This window comes from Salvia hispanica, chromosome 2 (assembly GCF_023119035.1).
Source record: "Salvia hispanica cultivar TCC Black 2014 chromosome 2, UniMelb_Shisp_WGS_1.0, whole genome shotgun sequence".
Taxonomy (NCBI): Eukaryota; Viridiplantae; Streptophyta; class Magnoliopsida; order Lamiales; family Lamiaceae; genus Salvia; species Salvia hispanica.
In genome coordinates this window covers 29,656,916-29,674,366 of record NC_062966.1, presented here as the reverse complement: position 1 = coordinate 29,674,366, position 17,451 = coordinate 29,656,916, and the positions used below count along the sequence as shown (strand labels likewise).

The window sequence follows — 17,451 nt, the reverse complement described above, 5'->3', positions numbered from 1 at the left end:
AGTCCTTATGATGTGGCAGGCTGTGGGAAGTCCTAGTGATGTGACATGAGGTGTTTTTGGCTAGTCCTAGTGCTAACCTATTGGCTAGTTTGTTCTATTGTGGATACTCTAATGAAGTGAGAACAATGCTTTAATTACTTTATCTTTTTATCCCTTTCTTATTGTATCAATTATGCATCAAAATTCGTGTTAAACCAAATGTTCATAGTACTTTTTAAGGACAGAGATAGTATCTTTTTATGTTATTCACCGTAATTGATTTAAACTCCATCTATTTACACTAAACTCAAACGTCAATAATATTCTCTATACAACTACTTTTTTTACTCGTAAAATTCAAAATTGATTTGGATTTATTACATAGTAAATGTCAATTTTGGTTCTAAACATATGACCAAAATACGAATTTGCTCCAAAACATTCATTTTTTTAAAAATAGGTTCATAACAAATGAAATCCTTGTCGGAATAATAATGAAATCCTTGTCGGAATAATCCTTTTTTACGGTTCCGTCAAAAAACTAACAATCATTTTAGTTTTTTGACGGAACCGTAAAAAAAGGACTACTTTGGCGACATTTTCATTTGTTATGAATCTGTTTTTCAAAAAGTGAAGGTTTGGACCAAATTCGTATTTTGATCATATGTTTATGACTAAAATTGACCTTTACTAATTTATTATATGGATTTATTATTGTGTAATCCCAAAAATGAGCATATCTTTATTTTGAATTTTAGAGTACTATTGGGTATGTCTAAAACTCTATTAGTTATTCATATAAAAGATCCAAAAATGATAGCAGCATAACAAATGGTAAATTTCATACTGTATAAAAATAATGGAAAATCTCTATAATGAAAGAATAATTATGATAATACTACAGCTGAGCAATAAGTAAAACCAGGATGACTTCTCTGAACAAAATTTCCTGGAAACACAATCACTCCAACTATTCACATTCATATTCTGTACCACCACCACATCTGCAAATGACCTCACAATTGCCATAAATCCAAATCCCACACAAACAAGAAATATCACAATTCCCTTGTTCTCCATGTGTGTCTGCTCCATCCTTACTGTCTCCACTTCCGATCTGCAGTGAAACGAGCGAACCATGTCAGAATTCAACGCATACATATGTAAAGGAGATAAGAGAGAGAGTGCAAGCACAAGACATTTGCAAGGTTATTTTGTTTTGATCTTTGTTTACTTTGCTACTTTCATGCAGCATAGGACTGAAATAAACACCGAGAAAACAAGCATGTAGTGTGAGTGCGTGTGCGTGCAGACCAAGTGTGAATTTTTCGAGTGTGAATCTAAGACCAAGTGTTGATCCCAGATACTAACACCAAAGCAGGTTTCTTCACAAAATTTTATTTTCAAATAGTTGTTGTTACTTCCGTTCAGAGCAGATTCAAACAAACAAAAGTAAAGAGAAGAAAACACTCAGCAAGAACCACAATTCAGCAAATAAAAGGAGTAGAAGATAGATTGATGAACCTGAGGAGGGCATGCTCTTTGAGTATACTCTCCAGCTGCACCGAAACAAGAGATTTCCAAGACAAAAGCTCACTGATCTCCTCGCTCTGCACAGGGAGAGAATGCTTAGAAGAAGACTACATATGAAAGGATCAAGAAACAAATATAAAGCTTTGCATACCATAACTTCTTTGCTTTTAGATAGACTCCGTAGTTCAAATATTATCTCCTGTAGAAGTACGCCCTTGTGTCCAATATCTTTATCAAATTCCTTGAAAATGTCTCCGTATCTGGTACTTAACTCCTCTAGGTACCGCTCAAGAATAGCTAGATTCAAATCCAAAGATCTAACCTTTTTCATTAAAATTTTAAGAACGGTATCCCCAGGCATCCGATTTACTTGTTTATGACGGATTTCTTCAACTGGGTCAGGCACGTCGATTTCCAACCTTCCATGTTTCACATCAGGGGTTCTGATCATAGTATCGGGTTCTTCAACTAGATCTTCATAACCCATACCTTCAGAGCTTGCGTGCTGGTTTGAACCAGACTTTTTATCATCTAATATTTCCCCAGATAGGGGTACCTTATCTTGAGCTGAAATCAGATCCTCAAGCATTTTCTCAACAGCGTCAATGCCGTACACTTCAATTAATGTTAGTGTGCAGTAGAACTCCGCACCATGATGACTCAACAAGTTCAGTTTAAGGTATCTCGCCCATTTTGGCTCCGGAAGCACAAAGTCTTGAGCATGTTTCACGTTTTGAGCACTAAATTTTCCAAGCGTGACCCATGAATCAGTAGGGTAAACAGCACTGCCTAATAGCTCAAAATCTTTCAAATTAGAAGAGTGATGCTCAAAGTTTGCTATTTTAATGGCATCGACCAACGTTTCTTCAGAAAGCTCTATCACAACAAATTTCTCTTCGGTAGAACATGGGTTTCGGAGGTACTTGTCCTTGTCGCTGTTCAAGATATTAGAAGCGCCCTTGGCTTCCTTATTGAAAGACAAGACCTTTGCTCCTTTAGAAGCAGCAGCATAATTGTAGTCCTCTCCACCAGGCTCTGATCTATGCATTATGCTTCCAGGTTTACCCGTTGCATATTTCGTTTTAGAACTAAATGCCTTATTCTTGAATTCATCAAGACCTATATGCACTCCACTGGACAACTCATCAGTTAAAGATTTGTCCTTCTCCACATTTCCGGGCAAATCTTTCCTTACAGAATCTTCCTTGGCAACCAATTCAGAATTTTCTTTTGCCAGTTTAGCAAGTGATTCACTCTTATAATGATCAGTATGACCATTTTCAGAGACGGCTTCAGCTAATGGATTCCCTTCTACAGATACTGCCCGCTTTACTTCCCTATCAAAAGGCACCTCATCTTCAGCCCATCTAGTAGTTCCATCTGATGGGTGTGCAGTTCCATCTGTTAATCTCCGATTCACATCCCTTTCAAGAGATGCTGTGTCTTCATCCCACCTTGTAGTTCCATCTGATGGATCTTTGTCTGTAGATAATCTCTGATTCGCATCCCTGACAAAAGACACTTCGTCTTCACCCCATCTTGTTGCATTAACATGGTACTCTTCTGATCTTTCTGCATACCATCAATAAGGAAGATGGAGTTATGTATCGATTAAATTGCCAAGCAAGCAATTGCAGATTATAAAATAAAGAAAGATCGTGATAGTCAATGTCACCAATACCAATAATCAAAAGATGGGCAACAATGATTTAGGTAAAGTAAAGAGCAATTACAAAGTAGGTGCGGTGCGTAAAAATTTCTCTTGAAGAATATAACTGAAATGAAGTATCATAACACACAGTAATAGTACTAAAATTGAAAGGACTGAACCTGAAGGTATACTAATCTGCTTATGAATAATTTCAGCATTCAACCATTGACTGGAATATTGAAGTACTGTACTAAACAACAACTGACTAGTAAACAAAAATAACTGACTAATAAAAGAAGGTTGGCCAAAATAATCTATTCAGTAAAATGCAATATTAGATAGTCGACCAACCTGCTTGGCCATCTCCATGGCCTATCCATGTGTTTAAGAGGAAGACAAGGCCCCATAGAACGATAACAACAGAAAGAGAGACCTTATACAAGCGATTTCTACCACAAATTGCCTCCTTTACAGCTCTTCTTTGTAGAAGAGCTTTCCGTGACCTCTGCATTGCACATCAATCCAGCTTGCTGCCGATCACAGAACAGCTGAATCGGAGAGAACAAAAACAGCTCTACCCCACAGCAGTACTTTATTTACTGAGAGATGGAGTTCATCTATTTAAAAAAAAAACAATATAGCAATCAGCATATAAGCAAAGAACATCTTCATATAAGCTTCCCACACAACAACATAATCATTATGTATCCCACAAACGGATACATATGGCTAGATAATGCAAGGACAAAATAAGGACTAGAGCAACGCAAATTTTCATCATCCAATAACAATGAACCGAGAAATAGCAAATGAGACTTCAAATCTCAACTTACACCCAAATCCCAGCCTCCTATACAATGATTAAAATCAGCAAAGAAAAATACCAGGAAGAGAGAGAGAGAGAGAGAGAGAGAGAAAGTGAATAAAGAAGTATAGCTATCTTAAAGGCAAAATCAGAAGAAAAAAAAAGGCATAGAACAGGATAAATCATGAAAAACATGCAATCTACTAACACCAAAAATAATTACAGTATATAAATGGTTTAGAACCATGTAATTTTGGTTGCCAACAAAGACCGATGACAAAGTCAAGAAGTTGGCTTAGTTAACTGAGCACAAAATGTCCTAGCAGTGACGTGAACTTCATGAATATGGAACACTTACACTGTTTCCAAGAACTGTGGGGAGAATTCACCTCATCAATAACGAAATTCAAGAAATAAAGCTCCCAATAATCTCGATCTTTGAAAATCAAGATCTTTGAAAAAAAATAAAAGATTCGAAAGACTAACTCACCTGAATTCCGCGTCCCCTGAAATGTATTCTCTCTCTTTGAGATCCTTGTTTTTATATACATCACCAGTGCTCTCATTATGTGCTTGGCGTCGGTAGAATTTTCTACGCTACCTTTTCTTTTTGTAGCTTATGTAAAGGTTATGAAACGGGAAAGCGATCATTCTCGAACAAAGGACTAAGTATTTCAAATCGAATTCGAAAAATCTGGATAATAATAATCAACCCGATTCAGTTAATTTTGTCGAACTAAATTATGATTTTAGAATGTGTATCAAAATTACGAGAATTTTGGTGTGAAAGAAATTAGTTACTGTGAAATAATTAGGACAAGAATATGCTCAAATGACGTCGTTTCATTCTACCCCATCACAGACCCAACGACTTCGCCTAATCACTATCATGGCTTGCAAGTTGCCTCAAAAACCGATCTTGATGCTTGGATTTATGTAGCTAATGCTCTGATTGCATTCCACTGGAAAAGTCTGGAGTGGAAGCAGGGCCACGAAGCTATGGTTTTGTTGGTGAAAATGCTTTCAGATGGACTTTGTTTTGACCACACTACACTTTTAATAAGGAATGTAGGCAGTGGAAAGATATGGGGATGAAGTGTTGTTTGCAATTGCATTCAGCTAGCATTAAACGGCCTTGAACTTGGATGTTGGATTGGCAACCTCACTGATCAAACCAGGGATGTTGTTTCCTTGGAATTCAATGTTTGGATTTCTTCAGACGGATGGACTGAGTGAGGTATTTGATCCCATTTAGTATACTAGTTCCTCAACTTGATCATTATGCTTGTATGGTAGATATTCTATCATCAACCAGATTGTGTTATCTGGAATGCTTTTCTAGGAGCATGTAGGAAACATGGAGAAACAAGAATTAGGATATGTTATCATCTCAAATATCTATTGCTCAGCTAATAGCTTTGATAAACGAAAGAAAATGGATAAAGCTGGTGTTAGAAAGGAAAGCCGGGCATAGGTTGCACGAATTTGCTTCTGGGGGGCAGCAATGCCCACAGGTAAAATCAATACACATCTATTTGGATGATGCAGTTGAAGAAAATAGGCTATGTTCCAGACAAAAGTTCTGTCTTGTTTGATGTATAGAAGAAGAGCGTATCGGTATCTTCACAGCGAAAAGCTCGTGCTGGTTTTCTCGTTGATGAATGGTGGCGGTTCAAGCTGCAGCCTTATTAAGATAATGAAGAACATACGCATTTGTTTGGACTGCAATAACTTCATGAGAATAGCATCAAAACGACACGGCAAGGCAATTGTTTTCAGAGATGCTAATCGATTTCATCATTTGCAACGGCTATTGGTGACAATAATTTTTCACTTTTGAATCTCTTAGTATCTTGGTGAAATTTCAGTTCATATGATGTTAATTTTTACACTTCATTAGCTATGATGTGACTAGAATATTGTTGTGAGGAAAATGCTATGCTTTTTTGCTGGTTCCTGCAGAGATTTTGGCTACAAACAAAGCGGCAAAATTCATTGAAGAAGGTTTATTACAGCCATTATTTGAAACAAAAACATCACAGAGAATCACAAAGGTATACTAAATAATGTCTAAGTGGCTGCAGACTATTGCTTCAATCATCACAGAGCAATCACTCTACAATCTTGGCACTGATCTTGCAGTGGAATTTTCGGCATTTGAAGACACAGTCGGTCATCCTCTTCTCATCTGCAACAACAAATGACAGTTCATACGATGCAAGAACCCAAAACTAGAGAAATGGAGAGGAGAAGGTGCTTACCGCCAGTGAACTTGGCACATTGGTCGAGCATACATCCAAGGTTACAGTAATGCTCTTTGGTGGAGGTGTCGGGAGGGAGACAATGCACCGGGCAGTATTTCATGCAGGCTGCAACACCAATGCCGCTTGATCTGCATTCTTTCATGCAATGGTCGATGCATGCTCCGGGGGGCAAGTGAGCCATCATCGGAGGAACATTGAGCAATGCAACCACCAGCGTCATCAGCCCCACAATTGTCTGAATGCCTTTTCTGTCCATGGCTGGTTTGTTTTCTCTGCACACAAAAATAATAACAATTATACCTAAGCTTTCCTTGCTGATGCAGAGGGACGCATCTGTGAAACCTTTTATACGAGCCATGGTACACAACAATAGTGTGCGAGTTAGCTTCCAACGTTGCTGTTGCTTCATTTACCTTGTATGACTACACCTCAACTAACTTGTGATCACTGGTACAACTGCTCTATTTTTTATTTTTTTTTAGAAAACAATTCGATCATCTTAGATAGTTGCTCATAAATTCTTCACAAGTTACCACTTCAGTGCCATTTTGATTACCTCACTACGAAGAGACATCTCAAAGGCATTGCTTTCTTAGATAGTGTTAGAAGATATTGAGAAATTCAAACGTGGTTTCTGAATACTTTTAAAAATTGATAGCTCGATCTAAAAGACATTGACATAGTTTGAGCTTCTTTCAAGTTTTGTATGCAAACGTAGTATGCCATATAGTATCATTTTCATATTTTCAAAATTAATGACCTATAAATATTATTAATAGAAAAATGGACAAAATTTGTGATAATCTCGTACATGTCTGATGTCTATCCCTCAGTAAAAGTGTTAGATGCCAACAATATTCCAAAATTTCATCATACACCGAGTAGTAATCAAATGTGTAGATGAAACTAGCAAGAGCGGAACTCTTCATGCTCAAATCTTGATGTTGAAGTAATCTTGATCAAAATGGTGCAACCTAACATAGCCATCTTCCCCTCCGCTCGAGAAACTGTGGACATATAAAAGAGAAAATTATTAGATTCAAACTGAAAAATACTCCCTCCGTTTGCGTCCCAACTAAGTTGAGTCATAAGAAGTACCAACAAAGTTGAGACATTTCCTTTTTGGACAAATGAACATTACATCTAATCACTCTTACTTTGCTCCATCACCTACTTTACTCTCTCTTATCTCTCCTACTTTATTTTATTATCATTTAATTCATTTAACACAAATTCTTAATCCCTGTGTCCAAAACAAGTGACCCAACTTAGTTGGGACGCAGGGTGTATCACTTTTTTAAAAAAAAACTAAAAACTAAACAAAAATAACTTATTGCTATAGCTGAGAAGAGTAGTAAAATGGAAAAAAAAAAAAAAGAATTGTTCAGATCATTGTCCCTGAGATGTGAAGGAACAAGGACAAAAATCTCACCTCCTGCCATCCGGATTGAACGCCAAGGCATTGATAGGTCCAAAATGGCCCTTTACACCTCCTATTTCTTCGGTAAGGATCTGCAGATAAGAAAGAGATCGGAAAACCATTTAAGAGCTCTTTACTTTTTTAAGTTTACATCACAATATAATCTTGATTGTGAACTTATAGCAACATGAGTTAACCTTGTCATAGAATTTGGCTTCAAACTTTCCAGCACGATGATCAGTTGTGGTAACAGATGATGCATCCTGACCACCTCCAAGCACAATCTATAAATGCCACAAAAGTCAAATCAACATCATCCAGAAAACAAATATCTGTCTTACTAACACATGGAAGATCAACACAACATTTTCTAAGTTCACAAAATTGTGCTTGTAAAATATAGAATGTACATAATAACATTCAAGCAAAATTTGATGCTCTTTCTCCAAGCAATAAGTATGTTCCGGTAACCAGTATATATAGGATTCTAAAAGCTTCAAACTAATATCAAAAAGCATAAAGTCCAAATAGATGAGCTGGGAGTAAGAAAATGATAAAAATGCGAGAGACAAAACAAAAATCAAATAGATATCTGTTTTTTGCTGGGCTTTCTTTGGATTCTTACATGATCAAGAAGTGGAGACATTGCAACTGCATTTACAGGCCGTTCTGTCACGTAGGTTTTGACAAGTTTTAATGTTCTTGAATCCCAAAGCTGAATGATGGAAAAGATCAGTCATTACAAGATGACAGCAAGACCTATAGACATATTAAAAGGAAAATAATATGAACATGAACCACCTTTGCCGACTTATCCAATGAACCCGAGAGAAGATGGGAACCATCAACTGCCTTTGCTAGTGATGTAATAGTTTTTTTATGGCCTTCATCCTTGTCAGACTCATTCAGCAACTTTCCTGTCTGTTATTAATTCACAAAACAACAAAAGAAGAATTAGTTATTTTCTTGGAAAGAAGGTGGGGTAATATTTTTTTCAACATGCTAGAAAAACAAAATAAATGCATTAAGATCTGAAAAACAAAATAAGTACTAGTATCCTTTTCAATTAAAATACTAACCTCAGAATCCCACACACGAATTACTGAATCTTCACCACCACTTACGATGGTCCTATTTAGAGGTCCCCAAACTGCTCTATTTATTCTTCCCTGTGGCCCCTTAAGAGTTAGAAGGGATTCACCACTCTCTGCAATACCGACCCACAATAAATAATGATCTGACCAATAACGTGATTTGTGTAACAAATATAATGCCACATAGTTTTGGGAACACTAACATAACATTTAAGTCGTTAAATAATCATTGGTTGCTCTTCTAAAAAATCAGAAGCCTTAATGAAAACCTAATCAGGCACCCAAATATAAAGGAGGCAGTTCATAGGTTACTTCTTGACCTTAGTAAAAGTTTAATAGATAGGATCTTAAACTCATCAAAAAGTATTAGCAAGCATGCTCAGACCATAAGAGACATCCTCTTACGTCAACAGTAAGATTAAATCTAGCTCATTGATTAAAAAGAAGAACAACTTACGGTCTTCTGGATCTATAGCTATATGTTTGATGTGAATAGCAGAGGGCAATCCCATGAAAGGATCTGTTGTTATGACTGCAAGCTTATCACCAACGGCAAAATCAACAGACCTCGTTGGTGAATCAAAATTGAAGGTGAAGAGCGGAGCTCCTGTTCTGACATCCCATAACTTTGCAGTCTGATCAGCACTTCCAGTTATAAGCCTTGTGGAATCCCCTAAACAACAAAAGCGATCCATCAAAATCAACATACCATCAAGCCACTAACTTGGCAACCAAAACTTGAAAGAAAAGGCAGCAATCAGCATAAAAATCACATCTCTTTTATCCAAAATAACCGTAAGATCCTTCATTCGACTACATTAAAGCTAAAACAGAGCCCAATTCACCCATTTATCCAAGCACACAAGCTAACTCATGACTACATAGCATCATCATGAGGTTATGAACACGCTATAGCAAATGGCAATATTTTAGCTCGTGGGAAAGAAAACGCCATAAAAAATTATCGCTTTGCCGATCTAAAAAGTCTGCTTTCAAGAAATTTTACAAACTTAGAGCTAAAACAAGCCCAAAAGAAATCCAACCATAAAAAAACAAATAAAATCTCAAAGTTGCATATTTCTCCGGCAGGAAGGAATTCAAGTCAAGCAAGTCTATAGCGAATACTCCTATTAATCAACATCCTAAACTCCTTTCAATTTCGAGGTGCCGCGAATTACGCTTATCAAAGTCCAGAAATCGGGTAAATAAGAAATAATACTGGAGATGTCGCAGGTCCAAACAGCGCCATTGTGACCGCGGTAAGTGCCGAGGCGCTCTCCGTTGTCGGCGAACCAGACGGTGGGATCGTGGTCCTTGGCGCAGGAGAAGAGCAAATCGCCGTCACGATTGTACTTGAGAAACGTGAGAGGCCTCTCGTGCCCTTTCATCAGTATCGGCCTCATCTTTAATTCCTTCCTTTCTTCTTCAGCAATGCCGATTAAAACTTCAATTCTTTGCGTGATGATCAAAAACCCTAAATCAACCACCTGAAAATTAACTAAACATAAAATATGTATTTATTTGTTTTGGAAAAATCATAGTATGTACTACTCCATCCCCTGATTAAAAGGTCACACTTTAACTGTTCACCAGTTTGAAGAAATATAAAGAAAAATTGGTTGAAAAAGTTATCCATTTTTTTATATTGATTTTATAATTAAACGTGAGTGAATTGAGTTAGTGGAATGTGGGGACCTACTTACTATTTATGGTAAAAATAAAGTGTGACTCTTAATTAGGGACGAACCAAAATAAAAAAAAGTGTGACTCTTAATCGGAACGGAGAGAGTAATAAATACTACTTCAAAAAACAATTCAATATTTTTCAAATAATAAGTACTAGTACTCCCTCTGTCCCGCTTTAGAAGTCCCGATTAGAATATTCCATTATTGGTAATAGGCCCCACATTCCACTCACCTTTTCTCACTCACATTTTATTATAACACTAATATATAAAAGTAGGACCTGCAATCCACTATCTTTTTTCGCCAACTTTCCTTTATACTTCTTAAAACCCGTGCCGAACTCAACCGAGACTTCTAAAGTGGGACGAAGGGAGTACTGCTAATAATATTCACAATTGTAATACAATAATTTAAATAATATTATAAAAAAATTAATGAATTTACTTTTAGATAACACTATAAAGATTTAAATAATTTATTTTAAAAATAAATACAAAGATTATATTTAACAATACCACAGATATGTTTGTTCTTTAAAAATCAACTGAAGTACATAAACATTCAAAAATCACAAGTTTGGTGTGTTCCTCAAATAGCTAAATGATTAAATACACTCCTCAGGCAGGACTGAATTTGAAATTTATGAAACTTGACTGAAAATATGATTTTGTAAATGTTGGGTTCTAATTAAAAAAAGATGTAAACCTCATTTTCTAGGTATTAGTTTTATAGTTCACTCTTTTAATTTTGGTTCTTTACAATGGGTTAACAACCATCGAATTAATAAACAGTAGCACAACATAGGATTTCGTTTCAAAAATATGATTGTGCTTTGAAAATCAACAAAAAAAACTGGAAAATTAATTGCTGGACTTCTGAAAATACTTAGAGCATCATTAACCCTGGCCCGGATCCAGGCCACAAGTCCCCTTCACTTCATCATTCCATTAATTTTCAGGGTCAGCCCCATCCAAGCCCTAACTATTAAATTGCATTATTCACAACTACAAGCTATTTACTCGTAAAACACGAAAAATTCATTGTTCTGTCGAAAATAAAAGATTACAAACCTTAGAAATAAAAAATTACAAATCCTAGAAAATAAAAATTATATAAGGTAGAAATTAAAAATTAAAAAACCTAGAAAATAAAAATTATAAGTAGAGGTAAAATAAAGTAAGAAATTGGTGTAAGAATGTTGAACAAATGGTATAAATAGGTATCAAAATTTTTAAAAAAATAATACTCCCTCCGTCCCACAAAAGATGTCACACTTTCCTTTTTAGTTTGTCCCACAAAAGATGTCACATTTCCCTTTTTAGAAAAAGTTCTCTCTCACATGAATATAAAAATTATATTTTCTCTCTCTTTTTAACACGCAAAACAAAACCTCCTAAAATCTCGTGCCGTACCACAAGTGTGACATCTTTTGTGGGACGGAGGGAGTAATAATAATTGGAGGTTCGTGTCCGGCCCGAACACCCCGTAACCATAGGCCGAGCCGCAACCGGGCGCGGCCCCGGGACCCTCTCCCGTCCTCAGGCGCGGCCCAGGCCTCTCCATCGCCACCTCCAACGCTGTTGGGCTTAGGCCGGACCCCAGGTGCGGTCCGGCCCCAATTTTTCTTCCGCGTTAATGGTTCTCTTAAAGCTCCCACTTGTAGTCGAGTTTCTAAAATTTTTAATAGGTCCTTCATCTTCCTCGGTACATATATGTTGTGAGTAATTTTAAGATCATGCAATACAAAAAGTACAACAGTTAATTGGTGGACTGGGCCAAATATTTCTTAATCGATTGATCATATTAATCAATTCAGCCATTCAAATTTAAACCAAATCAAGAAAGCTTTGTGTAATGATTTGCATTACATTGTAACTGCACCTAAATGATCATCACATCTGGTGACAAATGCCTAACTTCCCGAACGTACATGGCAATATTCATATCTACATTTGCAAGGTGTGACGACACAATAATATAGGAGTATGCTGAGATCAAGACCTCCCAGCAAAGAATGCCAAGGGTCCAACTAATGCAGCATTGATATAAGTAGTAGGCTCAGAATGACTATAATCTCTTCTTTCATCCGGGAAGAAATCATTTTGGTTGGGCCCACCAACGACGGCGCCTATGAGCGTATTGGGATTTGGGGCCGAACCGTAGAAGTAGGGCTGAAATCCGGCCTCACAGCCCAACCTCTGGGGGTGAGCGGCCACGGAGGGCAGTGAAGATCCTCTGTGGTGAATCCTCTTTGGATAATTGGGGCCGTAGCCCACCATGTAAGACATCCTCATGGGATTATCTCCTAGTATATAGTCCACCTACAATATATATATGCATTCAACATCATTTATGTACACATGGAGTATATATATATGGAGTAATAAGTGCAATCAGACATTAGTTTCACCTGTCTCTTGGCTAGACTTCGCAGAGTCCGAGAAGTGACGAGGAGATTCCCACAAGAGAAGGAGTGTTTGGCCGTGGCCATGTATTTAGAGTAAGTTGTGAGCAAGAAAGTTATGGATGTTACATATTGTAGATTACTTGACCCCATCTTGTACATCAAACCTCCTATATATAAATCAATTAATAAAATTGAATACTCCACTTACTACTGAGAGAGAGGAAGATAAGATTTGAGGGCGCCCAACCTTTGGTGTACTGTGTGGTGGAGGAAGGAGAATTAGGCAGTATTCTGCATAGGAAATCCTCCGCTTGTTGTCTATATGCCCCAAACGTCTCATCATTATTCACTAAACTCCTCTGCAAAATAGTAATTAACATTGATTAATTAAAATCAACCAAATTTTGATGATATACTACCATTTCAATTTAATTAATTAATCTGACCCTGGCTAGGAGCACACGAGCACCGGCATACTTGTTGTCCCAGCTGAAAGTGTCGGTGCCGTCGTTCCCGCCAACTGATTTCAAAAAATTAAGGTAATACATCTGGTTGGTCGCTCTGAACAGCCAGCCAGCTCCCCAAAGCAACTCATCCTACAACAATAATGAACATAATATAGATCTTAATTAATTGTACTCCATCACATATATTTATATCCTCTTTCTATAGAATAGAAAAATAGTACCGTGTAGCCTGAATAAGAGCAATAGAAAGGGCAGACAACAGAGCCAAGAGTGTCACTATATGAGCCCCTGTGCTGCATTGCAAATTGCATCACATTTTTAGCAGTCGCCAGCAGCAGCCTCGAGTACCTAGGATCCACTTTCTTGAACACAATGGAAGCCGCCGCCAGCGCCGCTGCCGTTTCACCGGCCACGTCCGACCCCGGGTTTCCAGCCGAGACATAGTACACGGTTCTCACCGTGTCCATATCCTCCGGCCTCTCCCAGCATTTGTGGTCGGCATTGGGGTCTCCAACGCCCACATAGAGTCGCCCCGGCGTCGCACGGGCGCACTTGAGAAGATAGTCCGTGGCCCACCGGATGGCTGCCCGTGCCTCCGCCACCTGTGGGCCCAGCTTCTTCCCGTATTCAATCACGCTCCACGACAACATTGTCGTCGTGTACGCCATCGGAAGGTTGAACTTCACGTTGTCGCCCGCATCGTAGTATCCTCCGGTTAAGTCCACCTGCAATTGTATTATTGTATTTGTATGGTACTAGTGTTTTTTTTAAAAATTATTTGAAAATTGCACTTACACCAGCGAGGCTGCCGTCGGAGAGTCCGGAGCTGCGTCTCCAGCTGATTTCTTGAGGCGGGAGGCGGCCTGACCTCTGGCCTTGGAAGAAGATGATGGATTTGGCGAGGGCATCTCGGTAATTAGGGTTGCATTGGACGCAGAAGAAACAGATGTTGAACAAGATGACAAAAAGTAGGAATTGGGAAAGAGCCATTGCCATTGTACTTGAAGATAATTCTCCTAGTACAAATGCTCTGCTCTACCTATATGGCTTAATTTGATTGGGGGCATGCATGGCTTTATATACACATTTAGTTTATACTATGTACATATGGGGGGGAATGTATTGATTTGCATCATTAAATATAACCCTTTTCATTTGGATTGGCGCCGGAATTAACAACGCAAATTAAGGCTTTTTCATCTGCTCTAACTGCTGCTTCGCTTGATTCAACTCAATCACCTAATTCTTGCGCAATTCTTTCATTCTACGAAAATCGTTGTTTTTTGACCAAATTAACCCATCTCAATCTTTTTTTTTTATTTTGTAATCACTAAAACTATCAAGAGATTGAAGAGCAAGATTTGAAGTAATTATAGGATGTGTCCCATCTACTTACGGAAAGGATTTAATAATGATGATGCAAAATTTAATAGACAAATGATGGGACTCATTTTAAACTTTATTGGGTAAGTTTTTCGCTAATGAGTATTATTGTTTGAGTGTAATTCCTTTGCTTTTTGTATTAAATCACTTTGTTGAAGAAGAAATAAAAAAAAGAATAGTACTCCTACTACTAATTATGGTGGTGGGCCGGTTTGATTGGGGCACACCAGACAAAAAATAAAATTACTCATTAAAAAGAATGAAACACTTAACTGGAAAACCGCCTAAATAACGCCCTTGCAAAGTGGAGTAGTATAATAATTAAGTTACAAAAAAAAAGCTTATTTGGATTAGCAAATAGGAAAATTTAAAATTTAGGGGGAGTTTAAGCACCCAAACCAAAATCTTATATTTTCAAAGTTTAGAGTAGTATTGAATATTTCAACCAATTAGTGTGAGTCCAAGACGTGTTGGGTAGGATGCCTTAATTACACTCACTATATGTACATGTATAAACACACATTACAAATGATGCTAGCAATAAAGACTTCTTGGGATTATGAAATAAAACCATATTTTCAGCCATCTTTAAGACTAAGACTTTGATTCGCCTTTGTTGAAAACATCGCCCCTATTCTTCTATTATAAAGTTGCAGTGTAAAATATCAATTCATTTTTAATATATGTAGGTGTATATCATATGCAAAACACTCATAATAATGTTTATACTATATAGTTTGAAAAGGGCGCCAAATTAAAGTGCATATGTTTATTCCTTCACGAACGACAAGCTCTGCACTCTTTAATTACTCTCTAATCGACAAAAAAGAGGAAAAAGTAGAAATGCAGTAGTAAATAGTTTTGGGGGAACGTCTATTTTGAAAAAATAGAATAAAAACAATAGATAAGTCTTCAGTGCAGATTGCAGCAATAGACATGTTTAAGATTCGTGTCTAATTAAGTTTAGATTCGTACATCTATTAGAAATTAGATCAATATTCTTGTTAATTATAAAAATAAAAATAAACCAACTTGTATTTTAAGAGTGGATTAAAAAATGCTCATACCATCGATCATTTTCATAAATTATTGTTCCTACATAAATTTTCAAGTGATCGAACAAATCTTTTACAGTAAAAAAAAGCAACAATAATTATAGATTATATTAAAGTTGTGGATCCCATGAAATAATTAAGCATTATGGTCCTAATTCCCCGTGTAATTAAATAAATGATGGATTAGACACATGGACTATATATCAAGCAACATTTTGAGGAGGAAATATATACATAAAAATAGATATAGTCCAAGTAATCGCAAGAATGTAGGCTTTTTAAGGATTACTTGATTATTTGAAAAGTTAACTAGTATTAGATCAATATTAATTGCAGATGTATTAGAAATTAAGCTAGCAGCTTAAATGTTGCAATATTTTGTGTGTGTGTGTGTGTGTGCGCAGATTAAAGCAAAAAAATGTTTTTTATTACATCCTTTTTTTTTCTAGAAATTACACATCTTTGCATTTTCATGCAATGAAATGAGCCATTTGGGTATCATATCAATAATAATGATTAATGAACATGTTTAATCAAAACTTAATTTATTCATTGTAGCAAGATTTGCCCCTCCGTTGCCAACTGCACTGCCCCTACGGGCTTAACTTGAGTAATTCATACGTATATATATAAGGACACTACAACTATTATTTCAAAATGTAAACAAAAATTATCTATAAAATATACAATATGTGTGTGTAGGGCTCTTCATATCTTTGGATAATCAACGTAACTATATTTTGGCTAAAGCAAGAAGTAACGTAAATCTTGATGCACTTGATTTTCTACTCCAAACTGAAATTAATTTTCTTTGCTTAACTCTGCAAATATATGCCGGATAGGGTTAGTCACGTGTTTTCTTTAGGATCACTAATTGATATATATATATATATATATATATATATAGGGATGTATTCATATCCTTTTCTAATATTATGTTCTATTGTCCTTTTTAATCTTGGCCTTCCATTTTAGAGATCTAATGGCCCAAAATAGAGGCTGATTTATTTATTTTTAATCATTGAATTTGACGAAAAGGGCTGATTAGGAATACACAATATAGTTAGTTATGGTAAGTCCTTGATTTTCTCTTCTCATGATTGTATCGGTTTTTTCTACAGAAATAAACGATTCTACCCAAATTTTCTGTGCAATCTTTTCTCCCTTCTTCTCCGTTGAAGATATTTCATCGTCCAGAAAAAACGCTGTTGAAACATTAGTACGTAAATTGCATTTGCGCGTTTACGTCATTGCATTAAATATTAAATTCTATGCATCATTCGCTTTATTTATTCCATTACTGGAGTCATTTGTTAATGTGCATTACCATGTTTATATTATTGCATCAAATATTATATTCTATGCATCATTCCCTTTATTTATTCCATTACTGGAGTCATTTGTTAATGTGCATTACCGCGTTTATATCATTGCATTAAATATTATATTATATGCATCAATTCCTTTATTCATTCCATTATTGCAGAAATTTGTCAATGTTCATTACCGCGTTTATATCATTGCATTAAATATTATATCCTATGCATCTTTCGCTTTATATATTCCATTACTGGATAAATTTGTTAATGTGCATTACCACGTTTATATCAATGCATTAAATATTATATTTTATGCATCATTCACTTTGCCGGGAAGTCAGCTTCTGTCTACATGAAATGAACTCGGTGGGGTTCTGTCGACAATACA

General features: G+C 36.5%; 4 protein-coding genes across 4 annotated transcripts; all 4 read right to left on the bottom strand.

The window, feature by feature from the left end:
- Positions 1-832: 832 nt before the first annotated feature.
- LOC125208076 (SUN domain-containing protein 4-like) lies at positions 833-4,666 on the bottom strand. The gene is made up of 5 exons (XM_048107631.1): positions 4,459-4,666; positions 3,515-3,780; positions 1,664-3,084; positions 1,504-1,589; positions 833-1,096 (listed from the first exon to the last, which is right to left on the bottom strand). The coding sequence occupies exons 2-5, from the start codon at positions 3,672-3,674 to the stop codon at positions 850-852; spliced, it is 1,914 nt and encodes a 637-aa protein (XP_047963588.1). The 5' UTR covers positions 3,675-3,780; positions 4,459-4,666; the 3' UTR covers positions 833-849.
- A 1,274-nt stretch (positions 4,667-5,940) lies between these two features.
- On the bottom strand, positions 5,941-6,538 carry LOC125203437 (protein TAP1-like). Its single transcript, XM_048101775.1, has 2 exons — positions 6,230-6,538; positions 5,941-6,156 (listed from the first exon to the last, which is right to left on the bottom strand). Exons 1-2 carry the CDS (start codon positions 6,486-6,488, stop codon positions 6,080-6,082), a joined length of 336 nt encoding a protein of 111 aa, XP_047957732.1. The 5' UTR covers positions 6,489-6,538; the 3' UTR covers positions 5,941-6,079.
- Positions 6,539-6,973: 435 nt separating this feature from the next.
- Positions 6,974-10,243, bottom strand: LOC125203436 (eukaryotic translation initiation factor 3 subunit I-like). Its single transcript, XM_048101774.1, has 8 exons — positions 9,966-10,243; positions 9,204-9,419; positions 8,732-8,859; positions 8,454-8,573; positions 8,278-8,367; positions 7,850-7,936; positions 7,665-7,744; positions 6,974-7,239 (listed from the first exon to the last, which is right to left on the bottom strand). Exons 1-8 carry the CDS (start codon positions 10,147-10,149, stop codon positions 7,164-7,166), a joined length of 981 nt encoding a protein of 326 aa, XP_047957731.1. The 5' UTR covers positions 10,150-10,243; the 3' UTR covers positions 6,974-7,163.
- A 1,947-nt stretch (positions 10,244-12,190) lies between these two features.
- Positions 12,191-14,527, bottom strand: LOC125204006 (endoglucanase 9-like). The gene is made up of 6 exons (XM_048102544.1): positions 14,102-14,527; positions 13,528-14,031; positions 13,286-13,435; positions 13,087-13,198; positions 12,843-13,006; positions 12,191-12,753 (listed from the first exon to the last, which is right to left on the bottom strand). The coding sequence occupies exons 1-6, from the start codon at positions 14,300-14,302 to the stop codon at positions 12,427-12,429; spliced, it is 1,458 nt and encodes a 485-aa protein (XP_047958501.1). The 5' UTR covers positions 14,303-14,527; the 3' UTR covers positions 12,191-12,426.
- Positions 14,528-17,451: the final 2,924 nt, after the last annotated feature.